The 14,175-nt window shown below is 39.0% G+C and overlaps 1 protein-coding gene across 5 annotated transcripts in view; it reads right to left on the bottom strand.

Annotated features, from left to right (window-relative positions):
• Positions 1-6,035: 6,035 nt before the first annotated feature.
• The window catches only part of UBN2 (ubinuclein 2), a 48,436-nt gene continuing 40,296 nt past the window's right edge, over positions 6,036-14,175 (bottom strand). For 3 of the 5 annotated variants that reach the window (XM_080637122.1, XM_080637121.1, XM_080637123.1), the window contains 4 exons: positions 12,564-14,099; positions 8,246-8,492; positions 7,352-7,441; positions 6,036-6,353 (listed from right to left, as the gene is read on the bottom strand). In XM_080637122.1, the coding sequence (XP_080493248.1) occupies positions 6,304-6,353; positions 7,352-7,441; positions 8,246-8,492; positions 12,564-14,099 (1,923 nt within the window). In that variant the 3' untranslated portion in view covers positions 6,036-6,303. Of the gene's footprint in view, positions 6,354-6,702; positions 6,846-7,351; positions 7,442-8,245; positions 8,493-12,563; positions 14,100-14,175 lie in introns of all 5 variants that reach the window. The other 2 variants (XR_013958702.1, XR_013958703.1) reach the window with 2 other exon arrangements.

Genomic DNA, 14,175 nt, shown 5'->3' with positions numbered 1-14,175 from the left:
GTTTGTTTTTTCTAGAGTTGCTCTGTAGAATTACAGCTGTCAAAATTGCTACAAAATACAGACCTATACCATTGACTAGTGACAAGATTAGCAGTTTTATTTATGAGGAGTGTGCAAAAACAGCTGTAGGGAATCTCTGTACTTCCCCAGTTTTGGGCCAGTTCCAGGCCTTGCTGATCTCTCAGCATAACTCATAGCAGCAGCAGGGCTTTCTATGGCCCCAAAAGGCTATTACAGCAGCAAGGGATCACCGGGTCATAGAAAAAGGATGATGAAGCCGCACCAGAAGTTTCCACAAACAAAGCATTCCCCTACGCAACAGTTATCTTTCCAGTGGCCCAGTAAAGCATACTTCTGGCTGCTTATTTTGGCAGTGATTTCTTAAGCAGTAGACACAGATTTTTCACAGCAGCTGCATTTGTTAAAAAAGACTGTAACAGTCAAGCATCACCAGCTGTAGATTCCCCATCTCACAGATCAGCCTAGGATAAAGAGCACATGTGCCCAAAGCAAATTAAACAGCAACACAAGAGCCAGGTTAGCTCAGTTTACTGCCACGGGTGGATGTGGCAAACTCCACTGAAGTAACTCCACTGATGCACTAAGGCAGACTAAGAAGCACTCTCACTATCACTGCAACTAGCTGACCTATCAGCAACAGGCCTATCTTTGACTGACACCATCAGATTGGTAGAAGTAATCTGCCTATGGCCTAGTTTACATAAACAGGCTCACTCAAACACGTGAAGACAAGCTAAGAACTGAAACAGCAGATAGGCTATTCTCTGCCACAGGATATTCAGTATCTTATTTTCTGCTCTCTAGGTAGATTCTCCACTTACAAAGGACTCTTCGTTCCATTCCCATTCTGGAAAGCAAATGCTTCCTTTTCATATTGCAACTCAAAAGCAGATCTTATCAGGAAAACACATCACAGAAATAGCACAGTCTAGTGATGTGTACATATGCTACCTTAAGTTTAGCACTTGGTCAACAAGTGAACTGATAATTTCGGGTACACATTTATAATAATTATAAATTAAGATAGATTCTTGGCACAGAATTGTTAATAAATCACTAGATGATCTATTGCAGATTTGCTAATTTTGTCAGAGAACAAGGAAACAAGCACAGACACTATTATGAGGGTTCACTTGCAGCTAACAACACAGAAACTTACTGTTCATTATATTAAGAGAACAAACCATTGATGAAATCTCAAACAGAGAAAAAGTACAACATGAAACATACTTCGTGGTGAATATTTTAGGCAGCACGAGAAGCACAGCCAGCTCTAACTTCAATTAGCAGCTGCACTCTTGCAGGTTTTACCAAATTCCTTCTTACATATGATGTGCAGTAGAAAGCGTCAACTTTGATAAATGTGTGAATCCCTGCAGTAACTAGTGTCAAACAGATGCGACACACAAGATTCTTTGCGGTTCATCTCAACTCAAACTTGTTGCAAGCTTCTATTTTAACCTTCTTTCTTTCCCCCCTCCTTGGGCTTGCTAGCCACACGTCTTTGCCTCAGCAATTGTGTGAAGTGGTCCGGTATTTAATAATGTTGCCAGACAGGGCCCATAATGTTTTACTTGTGACCTAATTAAGATCCTTAAAAAAAAAAACCTTCAGAAAACAATGCAAGAAGTTTCATTCCCATTAGCCACTTCTTTTCTCTCATGCACATATATGCACTCACACACACTCTTTTATTGTACTGCCATCTTTGCACAAACGTTCACCTTTCAAGTGTTTAATAGAGCCAGCAGGATGCAGAAGGATGAACAGGTTTCTCAGGAATATTGCTGTATATATGTGCGTGTGTGCATACGTGTGAGTGCGAGAGAGAAAGAATGCACAAGCACATAGAACCAACGCCATGGTACAGCAGCTATGAAGTTACACACGTTACACACGTTTTTTGTTTTCTTTACAAAAGGGAAAAATAGTTTAACAGCATAAAGCCATTTTGGCAAGCTTAAGATTTTCCTCCAAAATGCCTTCCAGCACTTCAGGATCTCTGAGAACAGTTTAAAGAGGGCAGGGAAATAAAATTAAAAAATAATATAAAAAAAAAAAAAAAAAAAGGCACTTAAACAAAGGACAAAGGCCTGAATCAAGTCAGTCATGGAGGGTAACAGCCATTACACCAGAGCGAGGATCAGTCAAAATCTACCAACCTTTTTTAATGTCTATAAAATTAAAATTGCATAAAGTGTTAATTAATAACTCATTTACCTACTGCTTTCACCTTCCGGTTCATTTTATGGTAAAAAAATAAAAAAATTACAAACCCAAATGAAAACCAAGTGTCCCTTTAATGATTCCCCCTCCCTGATTCAGCAAAAGATGAAAGTTAGGTGTGGGAGGAAGCCTTCCACAGCTTGGCTACAGATTTTCCCTGCAACACCATCTTCAAACACATCCAAAACACAAGCAGAAGAGGGACCACTGCGCCTTCACCAAGTCACTCCAAAAAAACAACCCCCAAAAAAACAATAATAAAAAAACCAAAACAAAAACCAAACCCCAAACCAAAACCAACCCAAACACCCCAACACTTCTAATCCACCTGTGGGCAAAAACTACTCAAAACAAAAAACTGTAAACTAGATTAAAATTTGCTAATAAATACACCCAAAAGTTCATTTTACGAATGTAGCAGCAAATGTGATAAAGTTAGTTGGAGTCTAAGATGACTCCCAGAGGGTTAATGGTTCACACAACTGATGACAGCTTGGGAGAGTTGCAGGATTTCTCTGTTTTCATGTCCTCAGGGGTCTTGCACCAAGTGGAGAAGGAGTGTGGAGGAAGGGTCAGGTGATGGGACTGCAGGAAGGAAACAGGCTCTTGGCACCTGTCCAACCCCCAAATCTGTGCATCAGACAACTTTGATCGGATTCAAACAAGAAGCAGAACCCAGGTAATTAAAAGTTACTTCTGATTAGCAGAAAACAGATGTGAAACCCACAGCATCCACACTTGTGACTTAGTTGATCAGTATTAGTCATGTTTCTCATATCAACAGAGAAGGCCAGACAAAGTGATTTAGGCCATTTGCATCTTGGAGTGGGAGAACACTGCAGTTACAGTCCAAGGTATTAGGAAGCTTTGCAGCCTGTTTTTCATCTAGCCTGCCTTCTTTCTCTGCAAGTGTCTTGAAAGGATTTAAAATAGGTACTATGACTTTTGGGACTTTGGATCATGTAGCAGAAAGTATTACCCAGACGGTTTTAACATCTAAAACCTGTGTTTGAAATTATTGCTTGCATTTGTTTGGAGCTTTCAGTGAGCTTAGTGTGTTAGCTCATACACAGTCCCCAAACCAAGTTCAGCCCTGCTGCCTGGAAAAGGCAGCTCTACGTGGCTTTCTTATTGCTTGTGAATACTGAGGGTTATTTAGTATGTACAACTACAGTTTATTTATTAACAAAGGCCCTTAAAAAGTAGTAAAAACTTTGGGGAAAATGTCTTTAGAAGAGCTGCTGTGCAGAAAATAGTAAAACATTAACCTAATTTTGCATTTGGATGTTGCAGAGATCTTTCACTTCCCCACCCTGTTTATGCTACCCACAAAGGTCTCTAGGAGCCACTCTGTTATTTCCTTTAACTTGGCCTTGCTAGGTTTAACCAGGGAAAACAGGGAACAGGGGATATAGACCCTTTCAGTGCTATGTTGCCGATTCCAAAGCAGCTCAGGAGCATAATGACTGAACACAGTTACCCCCTGGGGGGCTGTTTGAACTAGCTTCATGAAGAACATGTGGTCATCCTTATTCTCATCATCCTACTGCTTATTTCCACAGTAAGCATTAGTTTACTTGTTTCCAAAGACTGAGCAGCTCAATAGGCCGCACAGACATGACTACTGTTACCCTTCTTAAAATTTAGAGAGAATACTCCCTAACTGAAGATGAGGCATACTTCCAGGAAGGGACGGATGCTAAAAGGAAATCTGCGCTGTATAAAGGGCTCCAAGTCTCCCAGTCTAAAATTTCCTAAAATATGAAGACAAAAGGCAGCAATTTGAATGAGATGCCTTGATGAAGAAAACATAGAAGAGGTAGAACTCTCTTAGGACAGGGTCTTTAAATATATTGCTGTCTGATGTTCACTGCTGCAACACCCTCAGCCACATACATTGTTAAGAAGTATGCGGTTTGACACAGTTCTGAGAATCAGCATCTTGCCAGAACTGTTAGGTCTCAAAACCTGAAAGTTATCTTCCTTCAACTCTTCCTGGAGAAAAAGGGTGTGTAGGGGGGAAATCAGATAAAGCTTGCCTTCTGAATATATGATATTCTGACAGAATTTGCACAGTATTAAGAATATCAGGGTCTACGGAGCTGTATGTTTCAACTCAAAATTAACCTTGATGATGGAGATGCAAGCTTATCTAATTACCATGCCACATACAAAACATTAGCACTAGCTAAAAAGCATTTAATTGGCAGATGCTGTGGAGTGAAATTAATGAACTAATGCATCTTATTTTAATTCAATCTGTCTTTCACAGAAGTGTTGTGCAAAAACATTTATTGCTGAGCTCAACCCAACATTTTATACTAAATACACAATATATATTATTTTAAATTCACGTATATATATTTATATAAAATTAAAATGAGCTCTAAATAGAAAAGAAATTGTTGTCTGGTCTAAGAAAAATAAATCACATGTAAAAGAAGCCTGAAAGCTATAAGTTAATCTAGAAAAAAACATTGAAGATTTGTTATCCAAGGGTCAGAGTCTCTCCAGAAGGTGTGAGATAAAAAGTAGTCACTGGTTCATTCTCAAATTGAACTACTGGAAAGACTAGTTACTAGGAATTTCAGCATCTCTGATCAAGGGAATGTTTCGGAGTTCAAGGAGAAGGGCATCATACGACCTTATTTGCTCCTTTCCCCTATGACTTATTTCACTTTCTGCCATTCTCGCCTTTCATCTGACAGCACAAGGGATTCAACAGTGAAGTTCTGTCCTAGTGTCGAAAGTGCAACATATGCTGGATACCTCCTAACCTTACAAATAAACCAGTTGATGTATTGCTATTAAAAAAAATAAGAAACTGAAACAAAAAAGCCAGCTTTGCAGTCTTGTGCTACCATGCAAGAAAGAATTCAGGTCAAGAACTCCCCAGGCCAGCAGGGGCTGGACATGCTGGAGACAACCCATTCAGCCCCCAGAAGAGAAGGCACCTCTGGTCGCTTTTGAACGACTCCTCTTTGGCTAATGCCTGAAGCATTATTAACCTGGCTCTGGAATAGGTCACAAACAGCTTTCTTTATCTACCAAATCAGTATAATGCATGGCTTTTGGGAGGAGTTAGATGAAAGATGAGGAAGATCTAGAATGAGTAAAGAACTGGTTGTTTTATAAAAAATAAATGAGTAGAACATTACTTAATTTCAGTAGCAGATAAGCACAAGGCAAAGGAAAACAAAGCTTAACAAACAGAAGGACTGAAAATTCAGTGTGCCTTTAAAAAAAATGATGTGGGCAAGAAATGCTAGTCTGACCAATAAAATGTGGGTTTCCTTTTTATGTAAATGGAAAAATTTCCAACCCTTTCCTCCCCTAAATATTCATATTTAAAAAAAAAAAAATCAATAAGGAGCAAGAAATTTTCCCACATCTTGATATGCCAAGAGATCTGTTTTTGAAGACAACTCTCTAATTAGACTGCATCCATCTGTAGGCTCCCTAAAGCCAAAACAGCCTTGTAACGCTGGAAAACATGCCCGTATGGGAAACTGCATTTGTGTAAGGGTTTTATTATAATGCAGAGTATCCCAGCACCACCCCTATTCTAGACAACTTTTGGTCCACAACCGTATAGTACACTCAGGACTCATTGTATACTGGGCACTTTGAGCACTAATGAAGGGGATGATTCCACCTTACACAATGGATGGAGAAACCAATTCCAGCTCCTCTCACGCTTTCAACTCTTCATTGGACGTCACCCAGAAAGAAAGACCAAAACAAAACACGTTTGTGCTGCTGTGGGTTTGACGATCAATTTCTTTTAAAAGCCAATCAGAACAGGTAAAAAAGCTTGTTTCTTTAGGCAAGATCAAACTATGACCAGTCTGCATGACCAGGAGGACCAGTCCTCCTTTTCCTTCTCTCTTTGATCAAGTATTGTTTTCTTTTTCTTCTTCCTCTCACCACAGTGCTTGGGATCAAAATATGTAAACATCGACAGAAACAGCAGCCCTGTGACAATAAGCACTTTCCCAACTGGGCAGATTCTGTCAGCCAACCAGAACTGCTTCAGCTCCCTTGCTTGTCCAGAAGTCACTGGTTTTTTCGCTGTAACTTAGTGTCCCCTTTACTTTGGCCTCCATCTGTAGTTAGAGATAGGAAAAGGGAAGAATAAAAGCATGAGTGACCTTTTATTTTTATAACTTACAGCAAAAGAGACAGGAATTTAGCACATTCAGCTTTAGCATTACCAAAATGTACATTACAGGGTGGAAGGCTGCATCTTCTCTATTGTTCATTTATTAGAAATAGCACTGTTGAAACCTGAGGTATCATGCTTCAGATGAAAAGATACCATCTTTCTAAAGATTAGGTTGCAACTTGGGATACAAAAAAAAAAATAATTAAAAAAAAAATCAAGCCTTTCTTTGGAAGCCTTTACATTTTAATAAAGCATTTTTAGTATTTTAGTATTCAACCCATGGCACTTACTGTGACGAAAAAATTATGGTTGTACCCAATAAAGCCAACTGGTTTGTTTCCACAGCCTCTTAGAGCAACACTGCTCAGTTTTTTGGTACTGAGAACAGGATGAAGAACTCCCACCTAAGCCACTGCCACCCTTCCTGTTCCTTCTGGAAAAAAAAAAAACAACCCAAAACCCAACAAACACACCCAAACAAAACACCTACAGATGGCAAGGAAAAGAGTCAAGTCTAAATAAACTGCACTTTCTAAAGCTTTTTGATAGTTTTCAGCATCAAGCGTTACAAACAGAAAAAAAAGATACAGACTTTATGCAGCCTGTAAATAATCATGTTAAGGTCCAGTAAGTAGTGTTCCTTTTTCCTCCCACTAACTGAATTTATACACTTTGGTTTCTAGAAGTGCTATGATAATTGATGGTTTTGAGCTTTTTTTTTTTGCTCCTGACATTGAAGATAAGTAAGAAAGAAAAACAGAAAGTTCAGGTTCCTTAAATACTACTGTGATAGAATGTGTACTGTGAGCTGCCACTAAAGCTTGTTCCTCTGCTGTGCCTCTTTTAAACCAATTTCAGTTCTGGTGCACATTTCAGTCTAGGTCAGAAATCTAACTTCTACGTCAAAAATAAGTAATAAGAAAAACACAGTGTCTTTACCTGTGTAAGCTTGCTGCAAGTGAGCAGGCAGAGGTGAATGAGACAGTGTTGCTGCGTGCTGAGCACCTGGCTGTAAACCCTTCAGTAAGTCTGGGGGAAAAAGGAGAGCAACAAAGATAAACCTTAAAAACAAGAGGTAGCCTTTACGAAATAGGAAGTTTTTATTTTTAGGGTATATTTATTTTTAGGGTTTATAGTAGCTATAGTAGCATGCTAATTTGCACTGATTTCTGAAGACGTATCTCAACAACAAAGAATAAGTACCTGATAACATTCCAATGGCTGGAGTAAGTCAACAGAAACAGACCTATTCAGATATAGTTAATCAAAAGTCAGAGCAAGGACCATGTGCCTTGCTATTGGGATGCAACTCTTCATGTCATTTCCTTCAGCAGAAAGGCCAAGAATTAATATAGCTTAAAACCCCAAAGAATTTCTTTTCAAGCAACACGGGAAAAAAAAAAAAAAAACAAACAAGTGCCATCTGGGTTGATACTTCCTCTTAAGAGAACTGTTTGATATCCAAGATTACTAAGCTAAGGATATTTTAAGGACTCACCATATTAAGTCTTATTTGTGTCATGGCACTCGGAGATTTTTAAGCTCTATTCTTTTCTAAAGATAGAGGATTAAAAGTTCATCCAAAAAAGCATGTTCAAAACTAAACATATACTGTAAATGTAACAATGAAGTTAAGCTTGTATCAAAGATGGTTCATGGTTATCTTAATTTAGATAATAAAGTTTTACCAGTGAAGAAATCACATTTACTCTCCTGTAGGGATTTTCATAAACCAAATGGGAGTCTCCCAGAACTTTTATGCTTCTTTTCTTAAATTCCATTTGCAGGATGTATCTTTCCTTATAGCACAGTGTGGTAACCGATTCCACTCACTCTGAGTTAGGCTGTGGTGGAAAGCCGCTGAGGTAGATCCCGAGGTGGTTGTCACTCCAGCTGTGTCCGTCCCAAAGCCAAGCAGCTCCAAGGGAAACTGGAAGGGCACGGTCACAGGTACAAGGCCGCCCAGCATCCCAAAAGGAGTTAATGGTGCAGATGTCACGTTCTGACTGGTTACAGACAGGGGTGATGCCATAAGAGTCAGAGGTGAGGCGTTGGCCAGTAATGATGCTCCTGCTGTTGACTGTACAAAGAAAAGGAGTACTTCAAGATTTTAAAGCTTTGAGTTGCATTCTTTAAGGAGAGATAAGAATCAACTATCTTCTGTTAACTGTGGCCCTATTAAGAAGAGTATTAAACTATTAATAAATATCCACTTATCTACCCAGGAGGTCTTCCCACTGTTCATCTATTAAAATAGTACAATTATATCTTGAATTCAGACATGACAGTATGGTTCATCTCTCATGTTTTTCTCAGGTCATTTCCTCTATCTCGTTTCTAATTATGCACTGGGACTACAGTCAGAATCTAATGCAGCATCTTCTATAGATTAATAATATGAAATCGTCAGATGTAGACCTGAAGTTCTTTAGAAGCACAGTATTACTCTCCCCTCTCCAAATCTGGGTCTTAACAGAACACTCTTTCTAAAGTGGCTGCTTAGAAGCAATGATTTTTGAAAATTAAGATGCATATATAAGAACCCCACACTTAAAGAGAAGTCAGGTTACCAAAATAGACACATATGTAGGTATACATGTGTATACACGTCAAAGCAAAAGGCAAAGGAAAATAATCTCTGCACTCTACATAGGTCACAATGAAGTTAAATTCACTGTAGTTTATAAATTAAAATGTTGATATTAGCCAGAATATTTTAGCTACAACAACGCCCAGATTGCATTAATTCCTCTAACATTACATCAGCTTATTCTTGTTTAACAATTGTTTTTCACTATGCAATAGTAATTTTATAGGTTAATATATAGTTATATATTATATATATTAATATATAATTAATTATATATTAATATTGTCTAATCATCTACTATGAAACAGTACAGAAAGCATTCTAAATCAGACTCAAGCTCAGATATTTCAGATACCCGAGTTAAAAAGATTCATGCTGAATAAGACTTCAAACCTGTGTATTTATACATGTAAGCCCTAACTAAACCCAAAACTTAGAATTATTTTAATGATTCACATTGAAATGAAATGGAAGTCTCTGTGACTTCTCTAATATCAATTTACAGAAGCAGCAAAGTGATTAAAACTCCTAGAAGCAATAGAGTTTCTATTACCAGTTTTTGGTCTTCAGGTGTTCAGATGAAAGCAACTAAAAAAAGTTGCTGCTTAAAAGAAAACATCCTGTAAGTGTAAACAACTACAGATGTGATGTTAGTAGCAAGTGTTTGTATTGGTCATCTTAGGAGTGACAGCTTCTAAGACTTACTCCATCCCACAAGTAGGATATTAAAGTATGTTGAAGGTTTTCATCCCTGATTATTCTCTTTTGCCTTCAAAAGTACTAACTGCACAATAAGCCTATGTACAAAAAATGCAACCATTCATTGTTTATGTGATCTTTACTGTGCAGCAAAATAAAAAGCCATACAGTAATCCTCTTGTAATTGTGGTTTTGTAAAATGCCTGAAAAGACAAAGCAGCTTTGTAATATGCTCTGCCAAGACATAGCTTACTCCATCAAAAAGGGGAGAGAAGTTCAGTGATGGAAAGGGCTACGGAGAATGCCCTAAGAGAGACACAGTTCAGATGTTTCTATTTATTTCACCTATATTAGCACTTCATAAAAGGGTTCATCCTGGTCACGTAAATCTGAGTCACTAAGATCCTTAAAAGTCTAAGCCAGATTCTGCTAAGGAGTACTAATGGTAGGTAGAAGCTTTTTAAGGAAATCACACTATAATCGCTGAAATTTAGATTACTTTGGCTTTGTATTATTAAGATGTAACTTAACAGAGTATTCCAGAGTAAGATTTCTGTGGAGCTACAGCACATGTATGCTTATATTCTGGTAAATATATGTGTCAATCAAAAGGGGAAAGGAGGGAAACTCTTATTGGAAATTCTTCCTAGTTAGGAACATCTTTTTTATCACATGAAATCATCTAGTCTGATCTTCAGTGTAAGAAGACATTGAAGATGTCAACACTATATTCTAATAAGCAACTCAAGTACCATTCTCATCATCTGACTGATTATCACAGATAGGAATTAAATCCCTAAAGCTTTAATGGAAAGGAGATTCACTTTCAGCCTTACGCAAAGTTTCAAGAGGTCCATCGCAGTTTGCAGTACTTCGTATCTTGGTACATTGTACCTAACAACTACTCTGAAATTAAGTTCAGCAGCTATTGGATCTTTAAAGCTAAATATAAATCCCTCTTATCACCGATCTCTTCCCCTTCATTGTACTTGGACTGGGAGGTCATTTGATTCTAATATTCTCTTGAACATAACTCCACTGACCACGCTTCAGTCTGCACAGCAGCAACAACCCTATTCCATGGTTTATCTGCCTTGCACCATTCTTCAGAACCATTTCAAGATTACCAAAGTAACTTCTGAAGCATCAAAAACACCCACATATAAAAGTCACAATAATAACTTTAGTGATACTATATGCTGCTCAGTACCTCTAGCTGATTTCCCCCTCCTATATACCAACACATCTTGTTTTGCTATATTACAGTACGCACTCATGTTACTTGATTATCCACCACACCTCCCCCAAGTACTCTTCATCATCAGTGTCTGCCAAAATACATTTAATTTCCCAGATCATCAGTAAAACAAAACAAAACAAAACAAAAAAAATCACTTGCCTTTAACTACAGGAAGGTTTGCCAGAATTCATCTCATCATCCAACACAATACTACTGATTTCCCTCATCCTTCATCTTTAAGCACTACCTTCATTTTCACATTTTCTTCTACATCACAGCAATTGTATCCACTGGATTCTGTTGACTGCACCAGGAAGAAACAACTCCATTCCCAGTCCATTCACTGTTGCTTTTTTCGTCTCCACTTGGCACCTTCCAAAGTACCCAAACTGGACTGTATCTGGCTCACCTTTTCTCTAGACTCACAGTGGCCCTTGCACAGCATGTGGGTTAGTTGAGGTTTTTTTCCATCCAAAGTACCCAAAATAATGAGAAGGCTCTGTCAGAGCCTGCCAGACATTTCTTGTTTACTGTAACAGACTTATGGTACAGTAGGATGAAAGACCATAAAAACATCCTATAAAAAAATAAAAATCTTCCTCCTGTCATTCAGCTGCATTAAGAAAAATTTGCTAACAAGCTAAAATATTACAAACAATTGCTAAAAGCTGAGCATACATCACTTCCATACAACAGCCATGTCCACTGTTCAGAAAAATACAAAGCTTTCCATTTGCTGTACACCAAGACCCTGATTTACAGTGATAATGCCTAAGTTTACTTAAGTAGTGAAGACCTCAGAATAGAGAAAGCAATAAAGAGAGAGCAAAACCTCAAATCAGCTCAGTAATTAAATAGTTCCCAGTAAGAAGACCACACAACTTGGGAAAGCGAGTTGTCTTCTGAGTAAACCATAGGTTTGCATGGGGTTTAGGACAACAGTATTTTCAAAGTATTTGTTTTGTACGACTTTTATCTCCAGTGCTAAAGTTCTGCATAGCTCTCAAACAATTTCTAGGATATTTATATATTAGAGATGTCTCCTGCAGTTTGACTAGACCCTAAGATATAAAATACATATTTAATCACAAATACTAAATAAAAGCCCTGCATGTGTTAACTTTAAATACAAGTCTTGCTTTATACTCAAACCACAAGCAACTGAACTCTAGTTTTGCAAATTATTCATGAGGCTTGGCAACAAATGTACCAATACACCTTTTCACGGGACCAGCACCATTACAAATAGGCAAATATGTAATACACAAACCTAATAATGCAAGAAAATACCACATCCCCTGGAAACAGGGCCACAGAAGGCTTGCTTACCTCTTCTAGTGTTCTTAACAGAAACAAACAAAACTGTATTCTGTTTTACAGAATAGATCAACATTTTACAGTGAGGATTCATTCCACACTGATCCCTGAATTTCACATTAGCTGGAAATACCTATTCACTAGTGAGAAACAGTTTCATCACTATTAACGTTTATGCTTAGTAAAGTATAAACATCAAATTTATGACACATTTGCAAATCGAGATACTGTAAGAAAGAATGTTTACAAAATAAGTGTGATAAATATTAATGCAAGGTTTAAATGTAAACTTGTTAGATGCATACCTGCACACTGGCTGCTACAACTGGAGACCCTGAGGCAGAAGATGGTCTGTGTGGAGTTGACAATTGTTTAGTAGCACCCTGTGTTCCACTTCCTGCTCCCCCAGACAGACTAGTCCTACTAGCTCCACTTGAGTTAAGGTTACTGCCTCTGCTGGCAGGTACATTCATTCCAACTCCACCCAGATTATTTTTACCAACAGTTCCAGAAGGAGAAGAGTTGGGCAATTTTGAAGAAGCCTGAGGGTTCTTTGCAGGCTGAAGGCCTGAGGTGCGATTAGAGGGCAGCAAATTCACTGTGGGAGACTGCCTGCTGATATTTACACCACCGGACTGTTTATGAAGGGGGTTGTTGCTGGAGTGACTACTCTGGGAAACTAGTGCACTTGAACTGGAAGAACTGGGTGTTGTTGCAGGCCTGGGGGATGAGGTGGACTTGGATGAAAATTTAGGTGATGCATTGGGCTTGGGTGTGACAGAGGGTTTAGATGCAGTGGGCTTGGGAGAGGCAGCAGGTTTAGGAGAGGCAGCCATGGAGAAGGGAGGCTTGAAACCCTGGGAAGAAACTTGTGACACCATAGCCTTGGCTAAATAGTTACTAGAGGTAGAGGTGCTGGATGTTGTCCGAGAAACCAGTGGGTGAGACACTTGAGAGCCACTTCCAGATGAGGGATTAGACAAAGGCAGGCGATATACTACAGATTTATCTTGAGCCTTGATGACTGGTGATGAACAAGACAGTTTGGGATTACTACTCAATTTCACCACTGGATTGGTCTGTGATTTACTAATAGTTGCTTGTAAAGGAGATACATATTTCTGCTGTACAGCTGAATGCTGGTGCACCTTTGTCACTTGTGATGTTGAGGAAGAACCACCTTGAGCCTCAGAAGATGATCCCAAGATATTAGCATCCTTGGTTCTCTGAGAGGTGGAAATAGCTGCTTGGGTCTTAGAGGAAGAAACGTGAGTCTGTGAAGAGGAAGAAGCGGCTTGGATCTGGCTTGACCTCTGCAGTCCTTGCTGAAGTAGTTTGGCTGGCAAAGGCTCTAAGGAAACCTTAGGATTTTGAATTGAAGATCCAGCAATAAGGCCTGAAGAGATACCAGTGTGAATTAGGTCCTGGGGTTTCTTTGGTACTGGCCCTGTGTGACCAGCAATAAGACTCGATGAATGGGGTGTCTGAGTGGGCTCTACTTTCTTCGAAGTTGCCAGGGGCAACTTACTCATAATGCTTGCTAGTTTCTCTTCCCTCAGTCCAGGACGAGGTCTGGATGTTGGTGTGTCTATGGTGGACCCAAGAGGTGATCCCTTGGCACCGTTATTAATAACTGCCAGAGCATCAGAAATAGAGTCCAGCGAAGGTGGGTGGAACGAGAGGTCTTCATCCAGTGAGTCGTCCAAACAGATGGTCTCTGGAGCTGGTGTGCAGCTAGAGCTGGCTGGGGTGCAGACAGGTGTGCTGGAACTCAGTACAGTAGCACAACTTGAACTGACTGAAGACATACAGGTTTTCTGTTCTTTCTTTGGACTGGAGTCCTGAGAATAAAGAGAGAACATAGGTTTTAATAGCCTTTCTGAAGTAGATCTAAAGTCTTCTTCAGTGCAATTCTGT

The sequence above is a fragment of the Psittacula echo genome (genome assembly GCF_963264785.1).
Source record: "Psittacula echo genome assembly, chromosome: 1".
Taxonomy (NCBI): domain Eukaryota; kingdom Metazoa; phylum Chordata; class Aves; order Psittaciformes; family Psittacidae; genus Psittacula; species Psittacula echo.
Note: the sequence above shows the minus strand (reverse complement) of the source record. Positions and strands in the feature narration are given on the sequence as shown.